Consider the following 25565-nt stretch of genomic DNA (forward strand, 5'->3'; position numbering starts at 1 on the left):
CTTAAACGAATGTTGCTGGACATTCGTCCAAAAGACCCATGGGGTAACGGAACGAAGTAGTTTTTATTAAATTTCTGATGGGACATATATATTACTAGTATTTTTCCAGGTCTCGCTTGCAAGACCACTTAGGTGAAATAAATTAACCTAAGTGGAATTGTCCAATTAGTTTGGCATTCATGGCGCTGAAAGACAAACATACTTAATAATCTAAGAGAGAGGGACACGTTTGGCAGTTCGCCAGCATTACTTTTAAAACCAACGTCGGCACCGGTCCAGAGTTTTTCGCGTATTTTGCCCCAATGTTGACATTACACACTCCCAGAAGGCCCGCGTGGCTGATTGGATGTGCAAAATATACGTCTATATTTTGTCTGTGGAGGGGACAAGGGGACAGATATGGGGAGGCGAATTGTCTGCTTCGTTATTTGATCAACTTAAGGCATTTAATTTAGAACCCGGCCACCACCCCAACATTGCAACCCCGACCAGCTGCCCACGAAGATTGTCTGTCGATGTCCCCACGTGGACCCCCCCCGCCCCGCCCCCATGACTCCCCCCCCCGCCCCGCCCCCATGACGCCCCCCCCGCCCCGCCCCCATGACTCCCCCCCCCCCCATGACTCCCCCCCCGCCCCGCCCCCATGACTTCCCTAGCGTGCCCACGTGACCCCTCTCCTCCCCCCGGGCTCAGCACGTGACCCAGTTGCCATGGCGACGAGGCGACGCGGGGCTTCGGCCCTGGGCCAGTGTGCGAGCGCCGTGTGTGAGGGTCGCCAGGACGCGGCGCTCGCTCTGCACGGCCTCTGGCACACGGCCGGGACAGCCAGGTATGGCGATCAGGGCGCCACCAGTGCGCAACAAACCACTCCCCCGCCCCCCCATAGCCCTCACCGCAGCTGTTCACGGCGAAAGGCCTATTCGCCTTAGGCTTCTGCCGCCATCTTAAAGAGGTGTTCTGCCGCTATCGTGCGCATGCGCAGTGGACATTACGTAATGAGTGATGACGTCATACCCACGCGGAATGGGATTGAGACAAACGTCATCGCAGAGATTTTTGTCGTCACGTTGCAACGTTTACAATGATGCAATATGATAATTGGTTTTTTACCCTTCTACCTGGCAACAAAACTGACACCTTTTTACGAGGAGTCATGTTTGCATAGACCACAATACCTGCAGTCATAATGCAAACCAAAAACACAACTCTGATAATGTGCACTGTGTGGACCAATCAACTTCAAGGACAGTGCACATTATCAGAGTTGTGTTTTTTGTTTGCATTATGACTGCAGGTATTGTAACAACAATAATCATACTTCCTATGATTATTGTTGTTACATTGTATTTTATAGCTTTATTTTGGTGATTTCGAAAACATGGTTAAGCCATGTTTCTTGCAGAAGTGCGGAGTTGGCCTGATAACTTTCATCTAAATTGTCTTATGGTTATTGTTTGACTTGCATCACACTGGGATTTTTGCACACAGCGTTGTAATGCGGTGGGTTTTTTCTGGAAGATTTGCTGGTTTCATCCAGGATGTTTCTGTTGCGCGTCGTCGCTTTGAGATGTTCTCTGTTCATATTTTGTTTCTAGAGCCGCATGGCTCACCTAATAAATGAAACTTGAAACGTAGAACTTCTTTCGCACCGTACGTAGTCAACCGTGCTAATCGAAGGTGCGGGGGGTAGGACAACAACACTAAAAACAAAAAGCAATTCTCTCCAAACAGGTTGAGTTGTCATGAAAGCCATTAGCGGTTTAGCCTAGGACACAATCCTTGGGCCAAGAGACTCGGTATGATGGCTTTGGTATTGTGTTACAGGCTCTTGCTTGAGCTTATTCAAGCCATTTAATGTCTTATTACGTAAAATATTCAACAAGTAGATTTTTTCGTGAGCAAATGCACGTCGTTACTTGTTCGGGTCTTCCAGAGCTTGACCACTGGAAAATGTAGAGTACAGTCCAGTATTTGAAGGACTGCATCATCGATACACAGAGACTGATAAGCTGATGGCCTTCACACCAACCCAGTAGTGTAAGAGCCACAAGGCAGGTACAAAATGTGCAACAACTCGCCGATTACTGTGACTTGAACACAGTTGTCCTAACTTAACAATCCAATTTCATCTTTTCAGTCACTGAGGAATAACTACTTCATGGTATTTTCCCTTTGCGTCTTGGCGATTGCGTGGAAATTTACGCAACCTTGCTCAATTTACAGAGCTCACCCGTAGCATGGGAAATTGCTCAAGTGGAAGATATTGAGGGCCACATTTTATAAGCTGAACGAAAGTCATCAGTGGTTTTCCTATGGACAGATGGGGCCTTGTCAAATGAGTGTTGATATTTTTTCCATTGGGTTAGGTCCACCAATGGAAATTAACAGGGGAACTTTTTTTTTCATAAACAGAGCTTCACCCAATTACTTAATATCAAACCTTCCAGCGTGGTGGAAAGTCACTACAAGCCCTTCTGCTCCATGCCTGTATGTCTCTGCTCTCCACACATCTCTCCCTCCCTCCCCTCTCTCCCACCGCTCAGACCTTGCCTGGCTGAGTTCCTAGAGCTCAACCTGTTTGGAGAGAACAAGGCAACGCAGACGGAGGCGAGCGACATCTGCACTCTGCAGGAGCTCCGGGCCACCGTTCGCACGCTCACGCTGGTGAGGAGCGCAGCTCTTCGGTGTCCGCCGCTGCGGGTGCTCTTGGTGTCGCGTGGCGCATGTTCATCGGTCATCGGGCCTGTGCTATTTCTAAAGGCATAATTTGTATTTTAACGGACAAGATTGGTCGAAAATGTGAAAAAGTGGACCATGGTGGGCCCCGAGGAGTGGCGTTTGGTAAACCTTGAGTTACAGGCTGACTCTATGCAGAAACCACAACCTCTATGCTGCTAAGTCAAGCACTGATATCTGCCTATAGTGATTAACCTTGGGCCTTGATTGTGTCTGATGAAGTGCATTCCAGGTGCTTTATCTAAATCGAACCACTGAGCTCTTTGCAAAGAAATGTGCTCAGTGGGGCACTCAGAGTGAGTGATGCATGAGCACAGCTGTGAGGGAGAGCATGTGGAGATACCCTTGCCTCTCGGATTGGTGTCACCGTTCATCGCCTATAAATAGAGGAGTCTCAGAACAACTGAGTCACCACTAATAACCGCCGATTGATGCAGGGCTTTTAAAAGCCATCATTGTAACTATTGGCAGATAGAGAACTCGTGTGCAGGGCTGATAATAATAATACTTATTTTTTATAATTTTCAACCTATTATTAACTTTTGGAACTATTACAAATATGATTAACGGCAGAAACATTTTCTCATGCAGTTTTAAAGCGACGTGATGTAGTTATTTGTATTTTATTGGACTAAGCGGTTGGGTATTTAAAAAATTATTGTAGTTCATCTCTGGGAAAGGACCCTGTTTGTTTCTAAGATACATTGTTGCGTCTGAAGAAGTTGTTATCACGGTCCATTTGTGACATTGTTAAATAACACGCACTTTAAACACAATGCCTACACGGAGATACAGATAAGGGAACACATGGACTAAAGAAGATATGCAAAGTTAGAGACATCATATTGACTCTGAAGAAGAGTTCGTGGACTTGGGCAGAAACCCATTGCTAGAGAGGATGATGGACGGTGGTCAAGAATAAAAAAAAAGGAGCCAAAGGAGGGAACATGATCGGGGTAGGAGACACCATGGAGATGGAGCGACGAAATCATCTCGTGTGCATGTGCGAGGTGGATCGTTACATCGCAGAACGTGAGAGATGGCAACAGTTTTGAGCGGCCTTGATCTAGCAGTGGATTTATCATGGCGGACGACAATGGTGTGGAAAACGTGACACATGACAGTAGTGTTTCCAATAAAGATGAGGAATTTTAACCAAACCATAATTACAACCAAAATCGTAATCCAAGCAGTGTCCATCACGTCAACTATTTATAAGTAACCTGACCCTGAACTTGACCCTGCCATGAGCAATAGCCCATGCCTCAGTTCTATCTTTAAACCTAGCCTTACCCCGAACAACAACCGTGGCCCTAGCCATAACCGAACTCTGGTCCTAACATTAAATCCGTGTCCTAAAACCAAACCGAAGTCATAGTCCTTGAACAAACCCGAACTCTGACTCCTAACATAGCCCCAGACCTACCCCCTTAATCAAACACAAATACGATTCCTAGCCTCAACACAAGCACTATTTTTAGCCATGATGCTTGTGATTATAAACCGATACTCATGGAAGGAATTGAATTGACGGGGTGAGCCTTTCTCACTGCATGTTACGCGAGAAAGCGAGGGGAAGCCGTGAGTGCAATGTGAGCGGCGCTTCAGGAGATGGCGCCGCACTTGCATTTGCAGTCAGGTTTGAGGCTCATTCTCCTCAAAAAGACAAAGATCCCCCCCGTATAGCTTGAACAGACTGCTGCGGAAAGTGCTGTTAGCGAGCACCTATGAGGGCCAGCACCGCACACGAGGGGGTGGGTGGCCAGCACCACACTCGGCCGCCTTTGTATCCCCTGTGGCGATGTTTACACACCGCACCTGGTACTTATTTTGAGATTGAGTCGACCTAGAGGAGGCCAAGGACCGGTTCGGATAATCGTCACTGATGGTGGCCGTGAGTGGCAATCAAACCCGAGTTGCCGGGTGCATAGCGCAGTGCGCTAACCGCTACGCGAACGCACCGCTACCCCACACTCTCGCAGGACCAGCCCCTCATGCCAAAGTGGAGATGTTGATCATTCCACCTACACATTTCCATCGACATGTGAATTGTTTTGACTGCAATTTTTTATTAATAATAAGTTGCACTTTGGAAACTCAACAACTCAATAGTCATTCTTGTATTATGGGGATACTGGCCTCTGCTATGACACTGTCCCTACAGCAAAGATTAGTTGTAGCAGGGAACCAACCTGGAACTTGCAGGGCTCCACCCATTGATTTATTTTTCTTGCTTGCTCAATCGGGTGCCGTGTTGGCGAGATGCTAACTACCTCGCCTGGTATACAGGAGGTAGTAGGTTCAATCCCGACTCTGACACCTGTATTTTTGTAGGTTAGATGTTCTCACCGTGGTCATGTGGATTTTTCTCTTCGTCCTCTGGTATTTCCCTCCACACTAGGAATCAACATGCATTCAGAGTATTTGGCTGCGATAAATTCCCACGTGATAAGTCACTTTTTTGAGCAATAATTTGGGGCCAGGTCACTTCCGAAAAAGAGCTATACAGCTCAGTGCGCCTTGGTAAAATACAAAGTTTAGTTTAATAGAGGCTTGCGTTCCACTGCGTGGGTAAGCGATGGTTTCGCTCGATGCTCCCCGTCTCTGTGTGCCGGTGCGTCCTCAGAGGCTGAGTGAGCTGAAGCAGGAGCTGCAGCTGCAGAAGCGCTTACTGAGGGCCGAGTACGAGGAGAACATTCGCGACAAAGCCTCAGAGCTGCACGCGGCGCTCAACCAGAAGCTCAGACATTTGGAGACGCTGCACGAGGAGGCGAGGGGGTGGCGCCGCACTGGCGTGACACAGAGTTCACGTTGACTGCTGTGGCGTCTGCTTCCATTTCTCAGACTGCTGTTGCTGCTTCTGCATCTGTTTATTCTGCTGCGCTCCACTGTTTCAGCTGCTTCTGTCGTTGCGTCTGCTTTCCCTCCAAGTGGATGTGCTTCTGCGAATTTAGTTTTCGAGGGTATTTCTTTTTAAGTTTTTGTAATTATATATCAGTTGACATTTTGTCGCCAAGTTATGAAATTAAGGCTTTTGCCATTTAGAACTTTCACAATAGGCACTCTACTGCAGACTTCCTTGTGTTAGAGAATGGCTCCAGAACAGAGAAAACTGTACAAACCAGAGAGGTCAACAAGAAACTATAGAAACTAGACAGTAAAATTGAGACGGAAAACAATTGGTTGTCTAAGCCAGTGGTTCTCAACCGGGGGGGTACGCGGATGCTCCGGGGTACGTGGCAAAGCCCCAGGGGGTACCTGAGGTGATTTATAAATGCGTGAAATTATATCGTACATGAGTCATTGATGAATAATCATGTATGAATCTGCCAATATAAAATAACTGTAATTAAATGTAAATCCATATGGTAGCCTGGCACGATATAAAAGACCTTTCTAAACTCATTAAGAGTAAACGATGTGGTTTCCGAGAGTAACCGGCGAGCACGAACACATTACGTCACGCGTGCAGAGCGTCCGTAGATTTTCGTTTCTATTCGCTTGCAGTTATTAGTTGGTTAGGATACCTCACAAAATGGACAATTGGTTAAAATATTGATGTTCGTTATGCATGCATTTATTTCTCAGAACCGTGTTGGGTCAGGCCAAGGGGCTTACTCGGTTGAAACTAAATTCAACAAGGAGGTGCAGTCGTAGCCAAAAAACGTTGAGAACCACTGGCCTAATGGAATCATGGCCTGGATCACTACAATTTATTGTTTCACACCTATAGTATGTTATTGGTGGACGTGACTCCCGCAGCCACTGGAGACTACTTGCCCGATCGTGGCAATCAATTCTTATATCCAATCGCATGAATTGGTGAAGTTGGGATGTGTAAGCGTAGAAGTACAGTGCAGCAATGGATATTTCTGGACTGCCGTCTGCTGCTGAAGCACTGCCCAGGCTCAAATATGCGTAGCTTCTGAGATCTGACAAGATCGAGTGCATTCCGAGTGATTTGGTCATAGCCGTACATCAAGTCATGACCCCGAATTGTGACAATTCATGGAATCACTGTGGGGTGGTCTAGCGGGTGAATTGTTAACCCCAAGCTCCCCACCTCATTTTCCCTTCCTGTCTGTCTCGCTGCAGAGGCTGAACACTGCCCGGAGGAGTTTCCGACAGCAGCTGGAGGATGCCCTGGTGCAGCGCGATGGTGCACAGAAGGTGAAGAAAGTGTGCAGCGCACTCACCACACTCACCATACAGCGCGCTCACCGCACTGCGCCAGCCCGCGTTCCATATGCACCACTATCGCACATATCGTGCGCTATCAAGTGTCACAATTGGGGGCCTAGTGATTGAGATAAAAAAAACTCTTGTGATATGTAAAATTGCGCTGCATGGTGAGTGCGCTGCATGGTGAATTTTTCAATGTTTTCAAATATATGTGCCAGAAGGTAAAAAAAACAACAACGAGTTAAGACAATACGAAGTGTGATCTTATACATAAGGGTGATCTGGGTTAATTAAGGCTCAAAGACTGATGCTGCTGCTGCTACGGGTACTCTGGCTGTTGACAGGACTCGCATGGGCAACGAAAGGCAGAAGGAGGATGCCCGGCTGGCTCGGACGCGAAGCTGCAGCTGGCGCGGCTGCGGGAGCGTCTGGAGGAGCAGGAGGCACTGGTGGAGCGGCTGACACTGCAGTTGGAGGCTCTGAGGGAGGAAGAGGGAAATCAGCCCTCGCCCACACCGGTAGTCATTACGCACTCATTTACAACGACAAAGATCCCCCTATGGCAGGAAGAGTCAACCTGGAACAGACTAAGAGCCAAATGTATATGAGTATATATATTGACAGTTTTTGGCACAACACGGGAGACAATCTTGATTTGAAGCTTTCGTGACTGCAGGAATCCATACTCTGTGTTTCTTTCGGTAAAGTCACGTGGGTAGAAAAATAATAGATGACGACGTTTCGATCGCAACACAAGCGACCGTCATCAGGTGGAACAGATACAGCAGGAGAACTGCTGACATAGGAGTTCCTATGTCAACAGTTCTTTTATTTTTCTACCTACGTGACTTTACCGCAAGAACCAAAGAGTACGGGAGACAATCATTATTTCTTGCTTCTGTGAAAGTAGCACGTTCTACGTTATTCCCCTTCGATAGAGCCACGTGTGGTGGACCAAAGAACCGCATGCGGCTCAGGGGATGCCAGTTGGCCACTGCTGCCCTCTATAGCCTTGAGGAGAATGTGGGAACAAGTGATGTTAGTCGAGCGCCCATAAAGGGCCTGCATGATGTACGAAGGGGTGACGTGGTCAGCACGACGCCCGGCCCTTCTTGTTTACTCAACACACTAGGTACTCAATTTCAGGCTGAGTCGACCTAGTGAAGGCCCAGGGCATGTTATGTTAGCCATGGTTGGGAATTGCACTCTGATCGCCAAGTTTTTTCGCGCAGTGCGCTAATTATTACTCCACCGCTCTCTGCTAATGCACACACATATTTTCTAAGCAAGTTTTACCGGTACTTACGTGAACACAAAAGTTAACTGGAAACCGTTTCAGAACAGTAATAGGGGACAGGCAGCGGGACCGACTCGCGTGGTATGCAGAGGCACGTGCTCTCTAGTGTAGAGGGGCCAGTGCAGTGTGCGTAGAACTGACCAAGCCATCCGTAACAAGCGGCCATTACTCGCGCCCTCTGTCGCCCTCTCTGCCCTTACTAGCCGGTGGACACCACGGATCTTGAAGAGGCCGCACGTCTCGCTGAGGAGAACATGGCGCTGCAGTTGGCCTTGTCGGCCCTGCAGAGCCGCGTAGAGGCATCTCACAGTGCATTGCTGGCCAAGGAGCAGCAGAGCACGGAGCTCGGTGAGACTAGTCGCCTTAACACGCTGCCCTCATCTTCACGTGCTGCCCATGCACGTCAGCCCGGCAGTCAAGAGCGCTGAAGTTATGCACTGTGTGTTTACACTTACACAGCGCGTGGCTGCACGATGTGACGACCCAGATAAAGGTCACTTGACTTAGCTGAAGGATCTCAAGGGTTCAAATCTCGGCCGTGGTAGCCGTAGCCAATCGTCATCGTGTGTGTCTTTGTGCGTGCGTGTGTATGTGTAGATCTCTGTTAACCATAATTAACTCATTACACCGGGGCCTGTCCCGTGACTTCCTGCCTGTGAGCCTTTGACAGTTCACGAGACGTCAAATTGCACTTAGTCTGGCACAACTCCTGTAATTACGTCACCTTCACTTAGAGACAAGTGACGGCCGTTGTTGCATGTCTTCTCACATTTGTGTGTATATGTGGCCGGGCACAAGCGTCGTGGTGACGTCACCGCCACTCAGTGGCGAATGGCGGTTGTTGTTGTTGTGTATATATGTGTGTATGTTTGTGTTTTCAGAAAGTGAGATAGTTAAAATGAAAGAGAAGATGAACAGGCAGTGTTTGACAGTAAGTGGAACATTTTCACTTCATTATACTTTGTTTAACCAATTTATAACACACTGCGATTGATTTTGTCATTTTTTCGGTGATATCCATGTGAATAAATGGAAAAAAATGTAACAGTTAGTTGCATATTGGTTTTTTAATGTGCATTTTTGAATTGTGGTGAATAGATTTGCCTCCTATTACGAACAACGTCACACGGTCTTTCACGTCCACTTTACTTTGCACCTCCGATTAGCACGGTTGGCTACGTTCAGTGCGAAAGATGTTCAACAAACATACACTTATGGCAGGGTGCATGCTTTGCTAAAGATGCCATTTGCGGTAATCACCGAGCGTTTATGGAAATTGAGCCAACGTCTTAGTGAGAAATGGGTCAGTGGCAAGCCCAATAATTCAGGAGCGGGAAATGGTAAATATTCATACCCCTGCCGATTTGTCACAATTCTAAGTCGATTAATTAAAAAAGAGAATGATGCTTTTTTTGTCTCTTTGGGCCGTCTCGTTTGAGTGGTTTTGTTCACTCCATTCGTGTAAAGTAACAGTGGAGTGTGATTCCAAGAAAGTTTGCGTAAAGTATAAATCATTGTTTCTCACATCCACAATTCGATTCATGTATCATGAGCATAGGAATATATTTTAATCAATTAACCAATGCTTTGTTACGTACCAAGTAAGCATGGTAGTCCACCCGGAATGCCAAACACTCTAAAGATCTTACAAACCTATGAATGCTGCACATTTCTGGCCTCCACCCAATCCCATCACTACTTCCCCCCCACCTTGCTGTGTTGTTCTCTGTGCCTCACAGTGTACGGGCGTCTGGGAGAGTGAGCAGGGTGCAGACACCCCCTCCCCCCCACCATGTACCATCCAACGCCTGATAGTGGCGCACGTGTGGTTACCATCCCCTGTGTCCTGTGCAGCTGCAAGAGGAGCGCGATGGACTGAGGGCAGCGCTGGAGAGGGAGCAGGCGCTCCACAGCGCACAGGTGCCACGGCGCTGGCGCCCGCGCCGCTCCCACACCACTCCCACGCCGCGACGACACAATACGACGTGGATTTATGTCGAGTTCACGTGCAGCCCTTTTGTCACTGCTGGATGAGGGCCTCCCGATGCCTGTACGCAGTCTTAGAGGTTGTGTGGCCACAGTTCACCACTCTGGCAAGTGCGGGTTGGCGAGGGCAGAGAGCGTAAACCAAGTTTACTTGTTTAACAAGGTGGGAGCATATGAGCACAGTGCAACAATGGATTTTGCTGCACTGTCCTCTGATGCCCACAATGTAGCATAGCCCCACAGCAGCCTTTAACAATCGGTTGTATGCATGGTGGTTGATATATGATATGATAGAGGATCTATGGAAAGTGAACAGAGAGGGTGTATATATGGTGTATGGAGCGTGACTTATAGGTTTTATATTTAGTACATATAGGGGCATTACTAATATTCTGACCTGCGACCAGGTCACTGAGGCCCGCACCTGCCACATAGTAACCACAGCCATGTGCCGATGTTCAGCTGCAGAAACAGAGAGAGAGCCTGGAGAAGGAAGCCAAGCAGAGGCTGTCGTCGATGAAGATGGAGGTGAGTGTGCGCTTTGCACCGCCGTCATTCGTAACTCGTTTCACATTGAGCCCAGAGACAAATTGGCTCGCAATTACCAGTTCAGATGGCTGGGCTGTTATAATATTATTAAAATGTACCTGGAAGTGTGCGCGGCTTGGGTTCGAGGGTACGCTTCATTTGGCTGGGAGGGAGAAGGGCTGGTTCTGCGGCTGAGGGAACACAGAAGCACTCTCTCGCTTGAAGCTGGCTCCAGGACTCCGGGTTTCAGGCCGCGGAATGGGCACAGCGGGCGGCCCCTGTGGCGCCATTCCAGCGCCATCAGAAAGGGGCATTTATTGTTTGTTTTAATGTCCTGGCATCTCGTGGCAAGGCAACGCCACACATTCTTTTGGTGGGAGACAATAATCAGTGACCGAACAAAAATCTGCGCTTGCACAAAAAAGTAGTCGCGCATCAGAATGCGCCCATCGTTCACTACTAGCACTGCCGTATTGCACACATTCGATGAGAAATTGTTGGGTTAATTAAAATTGTATTAAAAAAGTGTCCTTCCTTAAAAACGCAGTGGTGCAGCAGTGCCCTCGCTCACAGTGGTGGTGCGACGCCCGTGCACAAGTCGTGCGGCATGGGGCAGCCTCCCAGCGCACAGTGTGCCAGCAGCCTCCCAGTCCATGGTGTGCGTTATCTCCACAGGATGTCAACAGAGGCCAAAGTAACCAAACGCACCGGCAGGCACCGGTTTACACAAATACCATCGCCGCCACCGGCGCTGAATTACAGTCATAAAAGAGTGTTGCGAGAGCAGCGTTTTATATTTATTTTGCATGCGTGTTATCTGAAAATTACTTGACAATACAGAACGACCCTAACCGCTAGTTCCTATGGCACAGATAGACAGAAATGGTGCCATTGTTATTATGTTTGTTTTTTTTAAACTGTGGGAGTCCTAAAATGATGACAAAATGTCTGTTATTAATTTTTTCTTGTTGCCGGTTTTGGCCGACTGCGTACTCATGCACACCTTGTGTGGATTTTCTTGTGAATTGACAAGACACCAAATTACTGTTGAACGGCTTTGCAAGCATCACCTCGCAAATTAGAACCAAGCCCGTCCGGAATTGTGAAACAGTCAGTTGAGACCGATCACAGTGTTGTATACCATGACCAGTGCATCCCGTCGGGAAGAGAGCATCCGTAACCTTGAAATAAGAAATGGTTCAACCTCTCCTCATATCTTGACAATGATACGCCAAGTTACTTTGCCTCACCGCCTAATTTGCTCTTCTTAAGCAATCTTGTTTGAAGAGTTTGTCGCCTGAGCAGCTGCAATAGTATCCAGAACAATACACCTTTGCATGATGTAAATCAGGCAGGGTTTATATTGTGATTGGCTACCTACTCCTAGCGGAGGACAAGGGGGCGATCTGTGCATACTGACCATGTGAGATTTCATGCGGCCAGGGGAGATGGGACTGAGACCAATTAACGTACTGCACTTGAGAACCCAATTTAGTCTCAGGCTTTGCCTGATAAAGCACCCCTTCTTGTGTGTGTCACTTCACTCTGAACCGAATTTGGAGATGCAGTCATGATAAAATGTTTAATAAATGCAAATTGTATGATACGCATTTTTGCTAACCCAGGGTATATAAGCAGTAATTGTTCATTGCTATAAAACAGCGTTTTCAGGGTGGAACAATTCACTACACTAATGAATCGATATTATTTGAATTGTAGAGATGTATTTCACCTCCAGTGGCTGTAGTGATGACATCAGCCCATCACATACAACTTATATACAAGTTGGAAAACATTCATTCTTCATTCTTACCTTTCTACGCATGTATCCTGACCTAGAAGAATCGATATTAATTGACGAAGAGTGCATCAGTGTAACCTTTACTCGCTCTGGCTTTAGGATCTATACTTTAATCTAGATTTGAAGCTTTCGTGACTGCAGGAAACCATACTCTTTGGTTCTTTCGGTAAAGTCACGTATTTGTAACTACGTGACTTTACCGAAAGAACCAAAGAGTATGGATCTATACTTTGACGCGTCTGGGCAGGTACTATAAAGCAAGAATAAAAAAACATGCACATGCATGTTGTTGCATCTGCTTTCCAATATGTCATCGTCCATAATAGAGTTTTTTTTGGGGTTAGATTGCGTAAATATAAATGTGTAATTAAAACCGCCACCACCCGACACAGCCAGAAATTATTTTTGATTAGCACTGGATTTTTATCACCGAGTTTTAGCAAACCCTTCCATATATGTGTCCGGTTTTCTATAGGTAACTATTTCTATAGGTAACTATTCATATGCATATTTGAAAACTGGTAATCAGAAAACATTTTAAACATTTAATTCTCATCAGGCCCTGTGGTGTTGAGTGCAGTCTCAGTACCCCTATTAACTCTGTCTCTCTCTATATCCTCTATGTTTATGTGCTATTAAGAAAGGCCATTACCCGAAACGTTACCAATTGCATACCTTTGTCTTTTAAGGCAGTGTTGTTGACGAGTTTGTTGACTTTTTGTCATCTGCGCTTGCACACCAATAGCAGTGCAGCATCGCCAAAACAATCGTTTTTTGTTCTGCAGGGCAAGTCCTGAACAGCAACGCTCCTTTACATTGAAAATGTAATTCGTGTTGGACCACTTTTACGAGAGTTATCGCGTTCCCGCGTTGAATTGGAGAGCGTTTAGATAAGGGGCCATCCATTTAGTAGGTAACGCAAAAATCTGTTTAAACTTGACCCCCCCCCTCCCTGTACGCACGCGAACTTTTTACACCCCCCCTCCTGAATCCTATAGAACGGCCGATATTTAATCCACGCAGAAACGATCAAGGATGAATAATAACGTATTTTTTGTTTTTTTCGGTAAAGTCACGTAGGTAAAAAATTTAAATTAATAAAAGTACAGCTATCGTGCTGTGACAGTTCCTCCTGAAGACGGAAGCTTGTGTTGCCTCCGAAACGTCGTGATTTGTATTTTATTTTTATTTTACTTTTATTAATTTAATTTTTTTACCTACGTAACTTTACCGAAAAAAACCTAAGAATATGAATTCTTGCAGTCACGAAAGCTTCAAATCTAGAATTAATATTAACGTGTTTAAGCAAACAGATAGTCCAACCGCCGGACTAATTTGAAGACCAATATAGACAAATTAAATTATTATCGAGGCTTCACCCCCCCCCCCTCGTTTCCTATGCGTAAGTACATTGTCAGTAGACCCCCCCCGCCCGCTCCCCCCTCCATGCGTACGTACTAAATGGATGGCCCCTAAAACCGACGCACTTTATTGGGCTGTCTTCCGTGCTCCACCAGCAGGCAACAACAGCGGGGTGGCGTGGGGGGGTCACGGCTGTGGTTTGGCCTCAGGGTCCCTTCAACGTGAGCCGATACGCGCGCGCGTGCGGTCTGAGAGTTAATGTACAACTTATATTGCCGGAGGAAGACCATTCCGGCAGTCGGCAGCGCGAAAAAATACGCGCACAGGCCTCGCTTTATGAAGCTGGGGTTTTTTTTTTCAATCTGTTATTTGTTTTCAAATCGTACAAACTTCCTCCGCGGGTGCCATATACATTGATAGTGTGGATATGTATGCCTGGACACAATGAGCCACTTCGTTACCCGCGTTGATACTCCCCCCCCCGTGAGCCACAGGTTCCAATTAAAATAAATATACACAGCCCAAATATAAAAATGCGAGCATTGCTGAGCACTGTGTAAATATTTAGAAGTGACTTTTGTGTGACTTTTTTATTAATGAACAGGTCCCCATCCGGTCCACAAATTGCCCCTCAAATATAATTTTGTTGCAAGAGTGTGTGAGGCACTTGCTGCTTGTTTAAACAGAGGCTGCCAGATGATATTTGTTTGTAAAATAGATTGTGTTATTGAGAGAGACGAATTGAGGGCTTAATTTATATAATTATATAATCATAATGATAGAATTACCCACAGTGTTTACAACCATCAATAATGGGTTCATGTACATTGAGTTGCTGAGTTTTTATCCACTTTCTTTTTTTAATGAATTACATCCCAGTAGAGCTATCGACATCTGTAGGTGCGGTTTCCTTTTTGGAAACCCCTATGATAGAAGAGAGACAAGCATCCCACTGAGAAACAAACTACAGGCATGTGCCTGATAGAATTTGAGGTTCTATTTTAGAGGCGCCAACGGAGGAGAGACATTAAGTCCCCTGCGTGGTATGAAAGAGGTTGTGGGTTTGATCCCAATCCTGACGCCTGCTGTATATTTGGAGTTTGCATGTCTCTCTCCACGTGGTCACATGGATTTTTCTCCGGGTCCTCTGGTTTTTCCCTCCACATTTAGAAACGTGCATTTAGAGTAATGTGGCTGCTGCAAATTTCTACAAGGTCAGCCATTTCATCATGAGACTTCCTTTGCCAGTACCAAAATAGGATCATAGGTTTTTCCCCTTTTTTCTGGCAACAAAACAGGTGTTAAGATGTTAAAACACCAAACTGAAACCTCTTACAAGGAATCATGTCTGCATTAACCACAATGATTGTGATCAGAATGCAAAAAAAACATACTCTGATAATATTTGCATTGTCCTCGAAACTGATTGGTCTACACCAGAGACAGCTTTCTTTTGAGCCTCGTCTCAAACTGTGTTAGACCAGAGGACGTCCTCTGTTTCAAGGACAATGCATATATTATCAGCGTATGTTTTTTTTTGCATTTTGACCACAAGCATTGTGGTTAATGCAGACATGATTCCTTGTAAAAAGTTTCAGTTTGGTGTTTTAACATCTTAACACCGGTTTTTTTGCCAGAAAAAGGGGAAAACCCTATTATCATAAGCCATTACCGAAAGAACCAAAGAGTATAATCCATTTCGTTGATCTATAATTTGGTCAGGTCACTTCTGAAAACGAGCTACTATATAGCTCAGAGGACCTTATCTGGTCAAATAAAAATAGTTTCAGAGTACCAGGATCTGCCAGACTGCACCGCTCACAGCTGTGGGTGGGTTTTTCCCGACGTGACGTCTCCAGCTGCGGGCCGAGAAGCAGAGGACAGCGGAGGCCGAGACACTGGCCAAGCGAGAGGCGGCGGAAAAGGAGGCGATGGAGTCGAAGAAGATGGAGGCGGAGCGAGAATCCCTGTCCCTCAAAGACGCTCACCGGGCTGTCGAGACGGCGCGCGCCAGCGCCGCGGTAGGCACCACCCCACCCCCTCAACCTCCCCCCCCCCCGTCTGCGTGATTGACGATGGGGACTGCAGCTAAGAATGAACGACTCTCCTTCTTCTTGGTTCTTTCGGTAAAGTCACGTAGAAGGGAAGTAATAAAATAATAAAAATAAAACATAATAAAATAATTCTCACGACGTTTCGGCCACAACGCAAACAGCCGTCCTCAGGTGAAGACCAGGTCTGTCGGGGAGACAGCGTCTGAATGAAACACCACCACGCTTGGAGCGTATATTTTGCGGCCCCGTCTGCCTTCAGCCACAGGGCCTCGGACTGCAATCACTCGGCATTGAACCAGGGTTGTATTTAGCCGGGACTTTAAGGATCAACGGCTCGGAAAAGAATTCCACACCTGGCATGCCACATCCAATACACCTCTCGCCTGTGGCTGTGGCTTCTATGCACGTACCTACTCTAGTCTGCCAGTGCCCTGGAAAATGTTCAGTTGAAAATTAAGCCCTGTGTGAACAATTCACCTTTCTCTCCCTGCAATTGGATTGTCAGGAATCATGGTCACAATTTCATTCAAGAATGAGTTATTATTTGTCTCATTTGTACTGTCTCGTTCATGTTGTCTGCCTTGTTTGTTCCGTCCTGTTTATTCCATTCAGCTTAAATTTGTCTTACGGAGCAGAAAATCCGTGATTATCAACCATCGGGTTTGTGCAACGTAGCATATTATTTTGCATATGGATGGATACGATTGGTAATTTCAGAAAGTTTTACCGTGTGGGGACATGAGGTCTGGAATACGAGAAACATTGGTCCAAAGGTATCATATTAATATTATGTGCATCATCATTATCAGCTCTGATCCATTCACTGCTGGATCTTCATCCGTGTTTTGATAATTAATTTGTATAAGCAAGTAGGTGCCTCAGTTATTACATTGTAAATATTGTCGGTTTACTCTCCTACACATCGGTGTGCTGAAGACATAATTAATTGGCACGTTCTGTTTAACGTGATAAACCTTACTAATTCCCTGTGTCGGGTGGTGGTGGGTTAACGACACATTTATATTCATGCGATCTAACCCAAAAAAAACTTTATTATGAAAGCCAGTGTTTACAGCTCCGCAAAACGACCTGTGCCCTCATCAACATTAGTACCCGGGTTGACAACCGCACGTTTTGTACACGAAACCACACACCACCACAAATAGGGTCGTGTGCACTCGTCTGTGGGAGATGGCACAGTCGGTGCGATATTGATTGAGTTATTCTGAGACTTTGTCGTGACGTCGCATGCAATAAACCCCAGCAACAATTTGCCAATCGTGGCTGATTAGAAATTTCAGGGCGAGCATAAACCAGAGAAACAGAGGAGCCTGTGTTGCAGCCGTGCTCAGCTCCGTGAAGAGGAGTCCACAAGACCGTGCTCTTTCATATATTTGATGTTGTTCATCTTTCAACAAAACTCGTTAAGTAATATTCCTAAACCTGGAATTAGTTTAAATTCTGTTTGAACTTAGGAACCTGTTTTAAAAAAATTGGGTTATTTCCAAAGTCTCCCTTGAGAAAGAAACTTCTGGTCTCGATAGACCTCCCAACCTCTTTTTTTTAACAATGGCAATGAGATCATCCCTTTTCAGGAGTTAACCTGGAGGTGGGACTTTTTCTGCGATACACAGAACACCTTCCCTTGCCAAGGACATTTCCCATCACAGAACTGTTGCCTGGTGTCGTTTTTTGAGCTCGGTGTCGTTTTTTGAGCTCGGTGTCTGTCTGCCCCTTGGGTGCGTGATTTTTCCATTCGCCTGCAGGCCAGGGCCTCTGCTAAAAACAAACGAGAGTCTCCAAGAAGCTGGGAAGGAGGAGCGGAGACGGAAGACCAGAGGGCCCAGATCACACGGTGCGGGAGTCTCGAGCCCTGAGTGTGTTTGAGACCTCCCTGTCAGCTTGTCTCGGCGCTGCCCGTCGGCCTGTGCAAGTGCCGATGGCGATGGGTCACGGGAAGCAGCGCAGCGGGGTTGGCACGGGCCCTGGGGCAAGGAATAAAAGGGGCCTTCTGTCCACTTTCTAGTCTGGCCTGCGGGACCCATTGCAGTTGCACCGCCGGCACACTCCGTGGCTACACTACTGCACGGGGGGGTTTGTAGTGGTCATTGCATCCCTTTCTAAAGTGCAGCAATGCATGCTCACAATAAGATGCAACCCAAAATAAATATCTCTTATCTTGCAGATACACACTTAGGCGGTATGTCCTAGACTGCCTGACATTTGTTTGACGCTTTATTCGTAACAAGATCAAACTGTAAACTCGTTTTCAGTCACACTGTCGTCGCCCTATAGTGATGTCACTGGGTCAGCGCTTATACATGGATCGAAGAATGTCTAAATATATTTAGACTATTGAGATAAGTCATGGTAGTGAATTGCTATTCTCCGTTTACTCCACTGCAAAGACAAAGAACCCCCGTATAGCCGTAACAAACTGTTGAGGCAAGTGATGTTAGCGAGCACCTATGAAGGCCGACACGGCACACGAGGGGGTGGGTGGCCAACAACCATGCCCGGCCACCTCTGTCTTCCCAGTACCAATGTTTTTACGCACTGCACCAGGTACTCATTTGAGGCTGAGTAAACCTAGGGGAGGCCCAGAACCGGTTGAGATAACCGTCGCTGATAATCGGTACTCCACTGCACGCACACCCACACTCGCCAGTACTCGCCCACATTAAACACACGCCTGGCAGATCGCACAAGCGCCGCATGCGGCCTCTTTAACGCAGCGCATGAGTGCGTCTTTCGTCTTTCGTGATCTAAATGGGCCGGGAAATATTTGCAGCGGTTTCATCTCTTTGGGAGGGGCAAGCGGCGACGGTGGGTTTGTTTCACCGTCTGCGCTTGTCTCAACAGCCTCCGAAAGCAGCTGGAGAGGACAAACAAGATGTGGGAGCAGAAGGTTGCCGTGCTGCAGCAGAGGTGAGCGCCAGCAGCTGTGGCATCACCGAGGAGTGCCAGGCCCTCTCCAGCCTCTGCGCGCTGTCGGACCTTAGCACGGACGGCTGGTGCCTTGAAAAGTCTCCCAGTTCGCATGTAATTTAGAAAATGTAGAAATTGTCATCGAAATTCAATTCGGCAGGTTTTTCTTTTGGAGGAGCTTGGTGTCCTCAATTCATCGGTGATGATATACAGCATCTTTTAAGTCTACAGCTGGATGAAGGATGGTCTTTCTATGCCGTATCCATTGTGGGAGTGGTTTGACCATATTTCACCACACGGGCCAGGGCAGGTTGGTGAAGGGGTGCCCAAATTATGTTAAGATATCAGTGAAGTATTAGTATATCTATGTTGAACGTATTTCGCGCCGTGCGTAGCCGACTGTGCTAATCGCTCAAGTCGCTGGATTCACAGTGCAAGTGCATTGAACAACTGCGTTGCCACCCCACCCCACCACCCCAGTGATGTAATTATTGTAATATAATGGTAATCATAACTGGGATTTTTACTGTCACACTGCCACACTAGAGGCCCTTCTGTTAAATGCTGTCACAGGGTATATAACATCTATTCAACTCCTCATGACGTGCCTCAGCAGTGAGCGATGACTGCGTGCCTCGTGTGTTTCCACGCTGTGGGTTGTGTTGGCGCACAGTCTGCATGCCGTTAAGGACGAGATGTTTCTGAGGACCTCGCTTCAGCGGCAGGCGGCCATCCTGCACCATGCCGCCGTTGGCTACATGGTAAGACCCAGGGGTCAAATGGCAGGGACAGCATCACACTCGACCTCTGGCCTAAACTTTGAACTGTAACCTTTGCCTTCCGTCGTGAACAAGCAAAAGTAAAGGCACCAGCTTATCCCATATACTGGATGTCAACTTAACAAAAACCATAGCTCTGAGCATGGCTGGCACATTTATTTTAATTGATACCCATACTCGCAATTCCTCTAGCCTTAGCCCTCTTCCTAGGCACAACCGGAAAAAACGACGAGTTGGACAGTTGGGCTTCTGCAGCACTAAAGGTATGCTGCCTGCTGTACATAATTGAGTCTGTGCTCCTATTGCCTTAAATCAACAAAAAAGTTCGACCTCTGTAGGTCCCCACCTCTTCTATTTAGGCCCCGTCGCTTCCTTGTTCGGCCCCAATGTCTTTTCCCTGTGCCTTTCCTTTCGCTCTGTGCCTTTCCTTTTTAGACCCCACCCCTTCCTCTTTAGGCCCCGCCTCTTTCTGTTTAGGCCCCACCGCTCCCCCAAGACACGGGGATTGGGCTGGTTTGGGTGGTGGTGGAGGATGTGGAAGGGGACGGGGCGGGGGGGGGGCAGTGTGCACACAACAGTGATAGTGGTGGTTGGCGACGTGAGAGGTGGTCCAGATTCACAACTCCAACCAAAATCCCTCTTGGAGCAATGTAATACCAGATGGGAATTTGTAAAGAATAGAATATCACCTCAACATCCTGTACACTTAGAGGCAGTGTGAGTTACGATGGTGACAGAGCAAAGAGGTTGAATAATTATTATTTTAAACCCTCGCGTCAACTTAACTTTGGTCCTAGCCCCGTATCAAACCTTTACTGTAAACCTAATGCTCGCCATATCGTAACCCTCGCTCAAACCTGTAATCCTAAAACGGGCATGCACCCTAACAAAGACACTAATCACCACCGTAATCTCAACCACAGCACCCAGCCCCTCAGCCCACAGATATTTTATAACAGTGGCTCTTACTGCCTGACCGCCGAGCCCTCCATGGTTTCCTGCAGCAGTCGGGACCGCGTTGTCCTTTGAATCTCGTTATCGGCACGGGCCGCCAAGGGGGGGCACGTTTACAGCACTGCCAATCGGTGACCCTGGCACACGTGGGGTCATTGCGGTGCTCATGGGCTCCACGACAGACCGCGACAAGACCGGCAGGTGCCCAGTATAGGACGTCACTGTGACCGAGCCAAAACTGAATAACGAACGAAAATTCGGGTTCCAAATGTACAGAATATCAAATGGACAATGACTACAATTTCCTTGCTGTTATCGAAATGTCTCACCTGCGACGTCATGGGCTGGGTATATCGCAACTTGCGATCATAACCAACAATCTTATATGTTAAACTGGCTACACGAGGGATCTTTGTCTTTGCAGCCTCACGTCAGCCAGCAAGTTTCCTCGCCGAGTGGGGGTGGCGGAGGGTGGAAAGGGACCCCTGCTGGTTCGCGTGATTCACTGTGGGGTACGACAGTGCTCGCACACGGGCCACCCCAGCATGAACTCAAAACTCACTTTAAAAAAAATATAGATTGAAAACTAATTTCTTTAGAACGGCTTTTTGTGTTCGGTTTGTTGATCATCCCCCGCACCTCCGATTAGCACGGTTGGCTAAGTACGGTGCAAAAGAAGTTCAACATACATACACACGTGGATCTAGAACTGTGTCTTTTCGTAAAGTTTGAATTAAGAGCGTGGATCATCATATATGGCAGGGTTAAGTAAATTTAGATTTAAAGCTTTCGTGACTGCAGGGATTCATCTTCTTGGTTCTTTCGGTAAAGTCACGTAGAAGGGAAATAAATACAATTCGTGAGAATTGTATTTTATTATGTTTATTTTTATTACTTTATTATTTCCCTTCTACGTGACTTTACTGAAAGAACCAAGAAGAGGGTTAAGTAATATTTCCCTGAAGTAAATTTTCTGTACCACAGGCTCAGGGATGTTCTTGGGTACACAGGAAGAGTCATGCGCCCTCCTGACTCGTCCGCCGGGGCCCCCAGCCACCGCCAAGTAACCCTCACGGTCATGTCTACGTTCATCTGGCACGGGGACGGTGCCTGGTGTTGCATTGTGCTGGTGTGGACACATTTATCGCAACCATTCCCGCTGCAATTTTACACCTTTCAAACACAAAACTCAACATCCACTCAATAGGCAAAGCACAGAACTCGACCTAGCACCCGCTGTTATTTACACTTCAGAGAAACATTAACAAGGATGCCGGGTTTCACGGTGACCCTCGTGATTCATAATGGCTGGCTTTAGAACCGCATGGAGCCATTCCTTTTCATCGCTGAGAATTTCGTTGAATGCAAAGTGGAAGACCTTTGGAGAGATAAAGAGGGCAGATCAAACTGAAAACCTGCAGGAGCATTGTATCCACTTCAAGTGAGACATACTTGAGCAAATTACTTTTCAAATGTCTTTTACCTTTGTACCATTGTGCAGAAACTGGGACCTAATTCAAGTGCCGGCAGGTTTCTGCCAAATTAGCATTTAGCCATTGTCCCCCTAAATTTTGGCAGAAACTAGTCTTTAGCCATCATGATAATTAGTATAGGCCTCTTATCTGGTTATCTGTACATCTGAACTTGTGAGTTATATTCCATTTTGAGAATCTGAGACCGCCAGTCCTTTTAACTTATTTCCACAATCAACGAATTGTTTCTGGGCGATACTGGCCAAATGCAGCTGATGGTTACCAATCTTGTGTTTGTTGATTATGGATTATACAATTCCTCGTGATTCTTGTGTGTAAGGGACTGAAATCTGTTAGTATTGACTCAGCTGTATGAGACAGCGTCATGTCTCTAGCCTTCCGCGTCATCACATTCTCCCCCTTTCACTTGTAAATTCAGTTGGAGGATTTTACCGACAGTGTCTCTTCAAAACCCACGCTGTCTCTCTCGTCTGATCCGAGTGACATTTTTTTCTCTTCTTGGTTCTTTCGGTAAAGTCACCACGTAGAAGGGAAATAATAAATGCAAATAACGCCCATCACATGTTCATTCTCAACTATTAAACAAAAAAGTCAACTTTTTATTTTACCAGGTAAGGCCCACTGAGCTTTGTAGTTCTTTCTCAGACGCAGCCTGGACACAAATGATAGCTCAACGAAGTGGCTTATCGCGTGGAAATGTACAGCAGCCAAATACTTTAAACGCACGTTTGTGAATGCGGAGGGAACAACCGGAGGACTCGGAGAAAAATCCATGCAACCACAGAGAGAACGCGCAAACACCAAATATGCTGCAGGCGTCAGGGTCAGGGACGAACCCACAACCTCCTGTATACCAGGAAAGGTAGTTAAAAGGTGAGGTTCTTAACATTCTTGAGGATAGTGGCTATTTCAGCTTTCGCAACGTCCATTTGGATGTGTCCTAAGCCTTTGAGATGATCATCGTCGTGTGTTTGAAAGGCTCCCCAATACACACAGAGGGATACAAGATGGCTCGGCAATAGCAGGAGATAAAGTGGCTTCCCGATTCGTCTTTGCTGACTTGTGTTATGCCCTCGTATGCACGGTGGGTTTTCTCCAGAAGCTAAAGGTGTATTCATATCAATTCGGATCTATCAAAGGGATGTTGCCGGCAAAATATTATTGGATTCAGTGAGGCTTTCTCGATACATGGAGGATAGTTTAAAACGTGAGTATGGATTCCTGCATTCACGAAAGCTTCAAATCAAGATCACAACGTAAGTTTATTTCCATCATCTCTCCACGAGTGTGATACATCGAGGCCATTATTTACAAGAGGATCTTGTGTGCAACGTTTTTCCCCAACGCCCTGTCTTGTGTTTTTTGCGAGAGAGAGAGAGAGAAAATGGAAACGGTGAAAACTCCACGTGTACCGGGGATAGCAGCCCCCAAGGGTCGTCGCGGGCACTTTTAAAAATGCCCATTTAATTTTAAATGCACTGGTGCGTGTTGTCTGCTGCGCGGTTTGCAACTGTGACCGTCATACATAGTCATTCACCCTGCGTTGACCCTGGCAATGAGTGCGCACCTCGGTGTCTTTGCAACGAATGATCGTCGATTGCCGGTTATTGATTTCTTCCACATTTTTTTGTGAGATCTAATAATCACATTTGGGTGACACAATTGTTAGCGCACTGAGCTATGAACCCAGCGACTTCAGAATAAGAATTTGTATTCGTACTGGAGGAATCCGATGAGCTATTAAGCTCTTTTTGACAGATGTCCAGTCGGGGCACGGGGTAAGCGCGTTACAACAGCAAGCGGTACAAAAGCACGATCGGAGTGCAAAGTACAAGTAAGGTAATCAAATCACCCAAAGACATACAAATTAAAATAAACCATCCCCATTCCACCAGGCAAAGCCCACTGAGGTATTAACTCGTTTTTCAGAAGCGAGACCTGGCCACAAATGAAAGCTCAACAAATAAACTTAAGTTTATCATCTTGGTTCTTTCGGTAAAGTCACGTAGAAGGGAAATAATAAAATAATGAAAATAAAACATTAAATAAAATTCTCACGACGTTTCGGCCACAACGCAAGCAGCCGTCCTCAGGTGAAGAACAGGGCTGTCGGAAAGACAGTGTCCCAATGAAATTTTAATCGAAATTTAACTTAAGTTTAGTTTCTGGCCACAGCTAAACTCAGTGGAGCATGAGATTTCAACTGGTCCTGCACCCCCCTTCCCCTTCATCAGTCCGTACTTCTTTCTTTCCCATGGCCGATGTAGTTGCATACATTTTTTCATTGACTGGTTCAGTGGTGTTGGCCGTGAGCAGGAATTGAACTCTGGTCGCCAGGTATGTAGCGTGGCGCCCTTAAGGGGCCGTCCATAAATGACGTCACGCGATTTTGGACGGTTTTTTGACCCCCCCCCCCTTCGTCATACGGCATCACAAAAAGTCAGACCCCCCCTCAAATATGACGTCACAAAGCTCTGCCCCACCCCCCCCCCCAAAAAAAAATCAAACATGCTTCAAATCGCTTTAAACTATTGTCATTGTAGTGCGTATTTAATGTGGCGCTGCAATCTGATGTTGTTGGAGAAAACATTTATTAAAAAGTCTATTTAATTAAGTAGAACGTGTTGTCTATATTTAAAGTTGCGCATTTTGATGTGACGTCACATTTCTCAAACCCCCGCCCCCTCGTCACACATCGTCACGAATGTCTGACCCCCCCCCCCCTAGGTGCGTGACGTCATTTATGGACGGCCCCTAACACTTGCGCCACCGCTCCACACACCACCAGCACCAAAACGAAATTTAAATCCAAGCGGGAACCTGTCATACAGGAATATCGTGCAAGGTATTACCTGGTTCAGATACAATGAAAACACGAGAGTTTAAACAGAGCACAGTAATGGTATTATATATACGGAGTGGTAGCTCTTGTAATCTCTCATTTACTTGATACAGCTGTCGTGGCTGTGACGGTTCCACCTGAAGACGGAGGCTTGTGTTGCCTCCGAAACGTCGTGATTTTTTATTTTATTTTACTTTTATTAATTTAATTTCAATTTTTTTACCTACGTGACTTTACCGAAAAAACCTAAGAATATGAATCCTTGCAGTCACGAAAGCTTCAAATCTAGAATTAATGGTATCATCAAATCGACTGTGCACTATCGTTCAGCGCTGTGGTTTATTTCCGTGTCGTTGTTTGGCCGTGCTAATCTTGGAGGTGTGTCAACGAGACTCACGGGGGATGCGTCGTTTATATGATTGCTGTGCGTTTGTAACAATTTGCGAATATCACTTTCGGAGTCCTGTTAACGTACAATTTCACCTCAATCTCGAGTTTCCGTGGTTGTTGTTGTTGATCAGATATGTTATCGATGCCCTGTTTTGCCTGTATGATTTTTGAAATCAATATCCGTGCGATGTAACCCGGGACACTCTTTGCGAACAAGACCATGCTTCGTGTTG

General features: G+C 46.5%; 1 protein-coding gene across 2 annotated transcripts; it reads left to right on the forward strand.

The window, feature by feature from the left end:
* The first annotated feature begins 706 nt into the window (after positions 1–706).
* On the forward strand, positions 707–25565 carry LOC133345259 (uncharacterized abhydrolase domain-containing protein DDB_G0269086-like). 2 transcript variants are annotated; one of them, XM_061555867.1, is made up of 15 exons: positions 707–829; positions 2544–2664; positions 5363–5506; positions 6832–6906; positions 7263–7436; positions 8419–8563; positions 9097–9146; positions 10070–10135; positions 10664–10729; positions 15752–15913; positions 17713–17801; positions 18809–18874; positions 19548–19635; positions 21032–21119; positions 21592–25565. In XM_061555867.1, exons 1-15 carry the CDS (start codon positions 711–713, stop codon positions 21672–21674), a joined length of 1536 nt encoding a protein of 511 aa, XP_061411851.1. In that variant the 5' UTR covers positions 707–710; the 3' UTR covers positions 21675–25565. The 2 variants fall into 2 exon arrangements, with proteins under 2 accessions (XP_061411851.1, XP_061411852.1); XM_061555868.1 differs by lacking the exon at positions 21032–21119.

This window comes from Lethenteron reissneri, chromosome 21, assembly GCF_015708825.2.
Source record: "Lethenteron reissneri isolate LAM-NWPU_2019-01 chromosome 21, ASM1570882v1, whole genome shotgun sequence".
Classification (NCBI taxonomy): Eukaryota; Metazoa; Chordata; class Hyperoartia; order Petromyzontiformes; family Petromyzontidae; genus Lethenteron; species Lethenteron reissneri.

Bases quoted from the DNA above. Each gene is read 5' to 3' on its own strand.
- LOC133345259 (XM_061555867.1), top strand. From the start codon at position 711: ATGGCGACGAGGCGACGCGGGGCTTCGGCCCTGGGCCAGTGTGCGAGC. The intron at 9,147-10,069 runs GTAAGTGGAACA...TGTCCTGTGCAG, and splicing joins TGAACAGGCAGTGTTTGACA to CTGCAAGAGGAGCGCGATGG. The intron at 19,636-21,031 runs GTAAGACCCAGG...TTGTCTTTGCAG, and splicing joins ATGCCGCCGTTGGCTACATG to CCTCACGTCAGCCAGCAAGT.